Source organism: Musca vetustissima, unplaced genomic scaffold, assembly GCF_032173495.1.
Source record: "Musca vetustissima isolate MV318-11 ecotype Yass unplaced genomic scaffold, APGP_CSIRO_Mvet_v1 utg15662, whole genome shotgun sequence".
In the NCBI taxonomy this organism is placed as follows: domain Eukaryota; kingdom Metazoa; phylum Arthropoda; class Insecta; order Diptera; family Muscidae; genus Musca; species Musca vetustissima.
Window position 1 is genome coordinate 199 of NW_026885870.1, and position 7,061 is coordinate 7,259.

The 7,061-nt window shown below is 32.7% G+C and overlaps 1 protein-coding gene across 1 annotated transcript; it reads left to right on the top strand.

The window, feature by feature from the left end:
• The first annotated feature begins 5,144 nt into the window (after positions 1-5,144).
• On the top strand, positions 5,145-6,874 carry LOC133333169 (larval cuticle protein LCP-30-like). Its single transcript, XM_061541500.1, has 3 exons — positions 5,145-5,169; positions 5,266-5,795; positions 6,631-6,874. Exons 1-3 carry the CDS (start codon positions 5,146-5,148, stop codon positions 6,872-6,874), a joined length of 798 nt encoding a protein of 265 aa, XP_061397484.1. The 5' UTR covers position 5,145.
• Positions 6,875-7,061: the final 187 nt, after the last annotated feature.

Consider the following 7,061-nt stretch of genomic DNA (forward strand, 5'->3'; position numbering starts at 1 on the left):
ACTGCCCATAGTGGTGAAGGGTATCATAACGAGCCCCGTCCGACTTTACTACTTTCCTTACTGGTTTTCAAACTGACAAAATGAAAAAAATATAATGTCAATATTTTTTCATTTTACACAATTTTTTATCCATTATATGATGATAATGAAGAGATGAAAAACAGCAGACGTTAACGGAATTATTTAATTGGTGGTTATTGTTATTAACCCTACGGTCAATAACCAAAAAAGTATACGTAGATCAATAACCGTGGTACATTTGTACCCATCCAAAGATAGCTCTGTAACTCATTAAAAAATTGGACTATCGTGAGGTTTTTTGTTTTAAATTAGTCTATGCGGATCTGGTCTAGAAGTAGGAACTCAAAATTATATATACATTAAAATAATATATATTTAAATTCATGCTTAAATGATAATCTATCTAAAACAATCATAGTAAATTCGTTATAGCTTTCGAATGGGTTAAGCTTTTTTAGTTATATTTTTATTGGGATCTTATTTATGTTCCTCAACCCCTCTGCAAATTTTGGTGACCCTAGACAACATGGGGCCATCAGGGCGACTCGTGGAATTCCGAAACTACCCTGGTTTTCCTTTGGTATACAGGGACTAAAACAATTATTATTGCCAATTATTCACATTTTATGAGTTTAGAGATTGTGATTGGCACATTTTTAACACTATTTAATACTTTAAAACGCTATTTAATGATAGTTTATATATTTACGCCAATTTAGGATTGTAATAAATCAGACTAATTCGATTATAGAAAAAGTTGCAGGCCCAATATGAAGAATAATTGGATAATTACGCACAATAATCATTGTTTTTGTCCCTGTATACCAAGGGAAAACCAGGGTAGTTTCTGACTTCCACGAGTCGCCCTGATGGCCCCATGTTGTCTAGGGCCACAAAAATTTGCAGAGGGTTTGAGGAACACCTAAGTAAGATCCCATTAAAAAAATAACTAAAAAGCTTAACCCATTCGAATGCTATAACGAATTTACTATGATTGTTTTAGATAGATTATCATTTAAGCATGGATTTAAATATATATTATTTTAATGTATATATAATTTTGAGTTCCTACATCTAGACCAGATTCGCATAGACTAATTTAAAACAAAAAACCTCACAATAGTCCAATTTTTTAATGAGTTACAGAGCTATCTTAAGATGGGTACAAATGTACCACGGTTATTGATCTACGTAGGTAATAACTTCAAAAAATTGTAAAAATTATATATATGGAAAATATTTATAATTTTTTCTCCGATTATGTGTGAAAATACCTCAAGAATGATTCCTCAAAATTTGATCCAAATATCTCCATTATTAAAAATTTTACAGCATTTTTATTCAAAAAAAGGTACAAATGTACCAGGTTATTGACCGTAGGGTTAATGATAATGACATAATATGACCAAAAATTATTAGTCGAAAATTCTTGATTTGAATTAATTTTTTAAATCCTGGTCATTGATGATTGGATGTGTAATTATCTGGGTATAATACACACGTTTATGAACCAATTTATTTAAGATATGCATAGAAACTATATATTTGTTCAGAGGTATGATTACTTTTGATGCTATAAATTTCCGCCCATTGTGTCACGCCAATTTTTATGAGGATGATGCATATTTGTCACCAAGTTACTCAGACTAATTTTGAAGTTGGAATCTGTAACCCATCTTAATATATAAGCATAGAAATGTAATATTATTTCAGATGTACGATTACTTTCGATGCTATAATCTATATCCACGCGGAATTTTTAAAGTGTGTATTGTTTATGTTATTTCCCTGGTATGGTACGACATGCGGTGAAAATCTCAGTAAAATCGGTTTAACGGTTTTTGAGTCTAGAAACGAAACATTTTTTATTTCCTTCTTGTAAATTATTTAAGTGCAACGGAGGGTGCATTTTCCCCCAATCGTTCCACGCTCAATTTTGTATGGATGATGTGTATTAACACCTACGTCATTCAGACAAATTTTAAAGGCGGTACATGTAACGGTTCTTAAGATATACGCATATTACATGTTCAGAAATTTTGAGGTATGTTTACTATTGATGCTATAACTCTGCATCCACGCGGATTTTTAGAAGTTTATATAGCCTATGTTACTTTCAGGGCATGCCCTGACATACAGTGTAAATCTCATTAAGATCTGTTCAGCGGTTTTTGTGTCTATCGGTAACATACAAACAAACAAACAATTTTTTTTCTATTTTATATATACAGATTATCTTGTCACAAACAAAATTAATAGCACTTAACAATATTTTTGAAACAAATGACTCATGTATAAAATACACCTCCACAAAAACTGGTCATAAAATTGTTATCTTACACAACTACCACAGAACTAAAACTTCCTACGGATTTACATTACGAGCCTTGGCAATGTTTCGCGATATATGTACCCTCTTGGCAGATTAGAGGGCAGATTACCCTGGTATTTTTTCGACCAACTTTTTCTTGTAGGGAATATCTTCACCATAAGATTCAAATTTCGTTGATTTGACCCGCTAACTATTGGCCAATCTTTAACAAAACAGTCATTCCAATTAGTTGGTCGACTTATAATTGTAGCCTCCCAAGCAACTAGAAAGCCAATAAGTTTTCTGTCCATAAATTTCATCTGATCATCACACAAAATTAAATTATCGTCATAAAAATTGGTTGATTATAACCAAAACTTCATGTAAAATTTCAAAACCTTAATCATCGTCATATTTTCGCCGTCTAGTGTGATAATAGTATTACTAAAGAATATTGGAATAAGTAGATGCCTCTAAAAATTAACGTATAACTCCCATATCCGTGTGCATATAATATAAATTGTATCAATTTTAATGCCAACCACTCTTCGTTGTCATTTTTCACTCAAAAGTGTTGGTCCATTTAAACAGATCTATATTTTAATGTAAAAATTTCTTGATACTATGGCCATAATTGTGACCTCAAGAGCGACCGAAATTACAGACAAAAATTCCTTTTTTTTGGTCTTTGCATCCCCTAAAAATTAACCAATCGTTACTAAAAATATGATTCAGTCGGAAACCGATTTATATGTTAAATTTCGTGTATTTACAAATTATAATGGACAGATAGACGGGCACACATGTCAGCATCGTCTCAGCAAGGACCAATATTTCGCGGTGTTACCAATTTTTGGGCCAAATAAGCTATAATACCCTTACCCTTTTTGTCCCTCATCATTTCTTCATACTTCTGTCTCTTACTCTTACACTATACAGTGAAGATACTTCTTTCCCGGTTAATACCATGACGTATAACACATTGTCGTATGATTACATTAAATGTAAAAATGATCCTCCCTACAAATTCTAAAGCTACATTTACACGATTGAAGACATTTTGAAGTCTTATCAAAATTTTGAAAATGTATTTTGAAGTCCTATTTACTCGTTTTAAAAATTTGATGAAAATATTCTTTCAATATATTTCAAAATATTTTGATCAAAGTATGATCAAAATGTTTTGAAGCTAATTTACACTATTGGTAATTTTTTATATTGGAAATATTGACTTTGAACAGCTGTTTTAATTATTTTGAGGAATAGTTTAGTATTAATAACTATGGACCACGACATGGTCCATTAATAGAATAGGCCAATACTAATACTTAGGGAATCTATAAGCAACGGAGAACGCCTGACAATAACATTGAGATTTTTAGCGACTGGGGACAGCTACGCAAGTCTGGCGTTCTCTTACCATCTCATATTAATTCATTAATTATAATTTAATTCGTAAGTGATTTAATTCCATTGTCACTTGCCGCAACAAAAATGTGTAAATAAAAACATATGATATGAATTGATCAAAAGAATGAACATGCTGTCAAAATATTTCTAGTCATCAATGTTGCCAGATGCGACTTTGATGTCTATTTACACGGCATCAATAAAATCTTCAAAAGTTTTGTTCAATAAATTTAGATCAATAAATTTTTAAGCAATTTAAATGTTTACACGAGTTTGAAGCATTTTGAAGAAACCTTCAATCGTGTAAATAAAGCTTAATTTGTTATATATGTTGGATTTTAACAACGATGTTCGTATTTGAAGATTCTTATAATGCACAAACACTTAAATGTCAAAGGATGCAAAATGAGCAACCAATCCACCAACTTATCTGCAGTTCTGCATCCGGTAGTTCTTATATTTAATGATTTCAATTTAATTTACCCCGATATTTTCCGTTAGTGTCAAATACGAACACAATTATTTACATCACGTTGTGAAATTTTAAATAAAAATATTGCAATTACAATAATTTAATATTGACACAAATAATGTTATAGCTCGTAGATAATTTTAATTATAAATCTTCATTAATTCAGCATTTTATTACAAAGCCTATGGTGGAGCGACTAGCTGCGAAGAAGAACAGCACTACTCATGGACAGTGTGGGTAAATTTCAAATGCCTCATAAATTGTTACACTTAATATCGACAACTTTTTTGTTTTGAAATGACAAATGTATTAGTGAGACCAGTAGCTGGAACTGACCTGATATTGAGAATTACTTGCAGCACACAACAGTGTAATCTCTGTAATTGTAGATAAACCTCCCTATTTGAGGTATTTTGACAGTTATGGGCGATTTGTTTTCAACCGAAGTAGCATTCTGGGTTAGTATTACGTACAAAAACTTTTCGCAGCAACATTTCAATCTAGGTCCTGATTCTGTCATAATCCCTATATAATGGTACCAAACTATTTTTGGCATTTTGAAAGTTCCAAACTAACTTCTAACCGATATCGATTCGACACTCTTAATCGTTTGTGGGTAAAAAATTGCAAAGATCGACACCTCAAATAATGCATTTTATTATCGAGATCAGACTGTATTTGGAATTGAAACATCATCATTAAACAGATGTATGCGTAGACGAATAATCAACCAGTCAATGGGTGAATTATAATCGATTGAATATCACTTATTATCAGAAATATATTGTGCACTTGCATCTCAGCTGTAACAGCGCCAGCTTCAAGTCTTTTGTAGCTAAGCTCATTAGTATAAATAGACGGATAATCATTACAATCGTTTCATTTCAAATATCTTTTTCAAATAACAAGAATATTGCGAAACGGAAACGCAATGCAACGATTATTGAGGCCTTGGGTGCGTACTTACATAAGCTGCAAGATTTAACATCGGCATTTTATTAAACAGGATTTTTTGTTTAAATCGGAATTATTTGTATTATTCTCTTTTTAGTTATGCCTACTGCTATTGGCAGTGTTCATTGCAGCAGTTAAAGCCCAAAACGATGGTCGATACAGACCGCCAACAAGGCCACCGACAAGGCCAACACCGAAATCCGATGGTCGTTATCGCCCGGCAAACGATGGAAGATATCGTCCCGCTGGCGATGGTAAATATCGTGGTGGCAATGATGGCAAATATGTCCATAAGGACGTAAAATATGTTCACGATGATCGTCCTGGAGGATTATATTCGGGTGATGCCAATCCCTATCAGCCGGATAAAAATCGATTTGGTCCTGGTGGTGGTGGAGGCGGAGGTAGTGGTGGCGCTGGAGCTGGTTCTGCCAATGCTGCTGCAAATGGCGGAAATACAGCTAGTGGATCAGGAGTTAAAAAACCATCATCGGGAAGTGGAGGAATTTTGGCTGCAGCTGTAACTGCAAAACCATTACCCAAGGGTAAAGGTAGTGGTGAGGGGAAAAATGGTTGGGCCATCATACGTTTGGAAGACAAGGTCGAAGAGGATGGTTATCATTACTTGTAAGTATGATTTAACAGATCGTTAAGGAGATTGTGAAAAATTATTGAATGGTGAAACAAAAATGGAAATTCGGATACAGAAAATCTGTGACAGTTTCAGTCGTGTCTGGATATTGCTAACTAATTCTTAGGCCTAAAAATTATCTCTAAAACCTTTTTGAGGGGTTTCACATTTCCATCATGTTCTATCATCAATTTTTTGCTACGGTGTAAAATAGAATGTTCACAACTGTTAATAATATAAACAACAGTTTCTGATTTTTTTAAATTAAAATTCTTGGGCAATAAATAGAAGATAGTTTCAAATATTCTTTCTTACCTGCGTTAAATTGTCTTCGTTATTGGCGGATATTCTTCGTTAGTGCAACTTCGAAAGAATCATAAAACTTAAAAATTCTGCATGAGCCCGGTTGCGATTTGAACCAAAGTTCCTATGGCATTTTTCGATTGTTGTCCGCCTTAGCGTTCAAAGCCACCCCTTATCTTCGTAAGTTGGCACAATATACAGTTCTATACCACGAAAAAAGAAATTTGTAAGTTGTATGAAAAAAAAGTCCATCAATACAAAAAAAATCTGCTCTGAAAAGGGATATCAAATGTCCAAACCATGACACGGTTGAATTTGAATAACTGAAAATGTTATATGTAAATATAAATATTAACATAATTATAACATTTACGTTAACAGAATCTATAACTGTGTTTCCTTGCTATAAAATGTTAAGAGTAATAACAATATTAGCCTAAAAGTATGCAAACATTTTTTAGATCTCAATATGAAGTTCATTACAATATTAACCCTTAATCTTGATTACAATTTTAATATTATTGGCAGGTATGAAACTGAAAATGGTATTTTAGCAGAGGAAAATGGACGCATTGAGGCCCTTCAAACTGATCCTGGTCTTCGCTCTAAGGGATTTTACGAATATACCGGTGATGATGGTAATCTATATCGAGTAGAATATACTGCCGATGATAATGGTTTTGTGCCACAAGGTGATCATTTGCCAGAGGTTCCACCACATATACCTAAATTATTGGCTTATTTAGCCGCAAATGCTTCAAACAAAAAGTAAATTATCCTTCAACTACATAAATTGTTTCATGTAAATAATAAACTATTTGTTTTGGTCCTTATTAATAAATTTATAAATAATAATTGGTAAATTAACGTGTGTCTATTGTTGAATTCAATATATTTGGAAATATAAATTGCTAATACTCAGAATTAATTGATAAACAAATGTAAACAGCCAAAATCCA

Excerpts from the sequence above, each read along its gene's own strand:
- LOC133333169 (XM_061541500.1), top strand. The coding sequence starts at position 5,146 with ATGCAACGATTATTGAGGCCTTGG. Across the intron at positions 5,170-5,265 it reads AACGATTATTGAGGCCTTGG|TTATGCCTACTGCTATTGGC; the intron begins GTGCGTACTTAC and ends TTCTCTTTTTAG. Across the intron at positions 5,796-6,630 it reads GAGGATGGTTATCATTACTT|GTATGAAACTGAAAATGGTA; the intron begins GTAAGTATGATT and ends TATTATTGGCAG.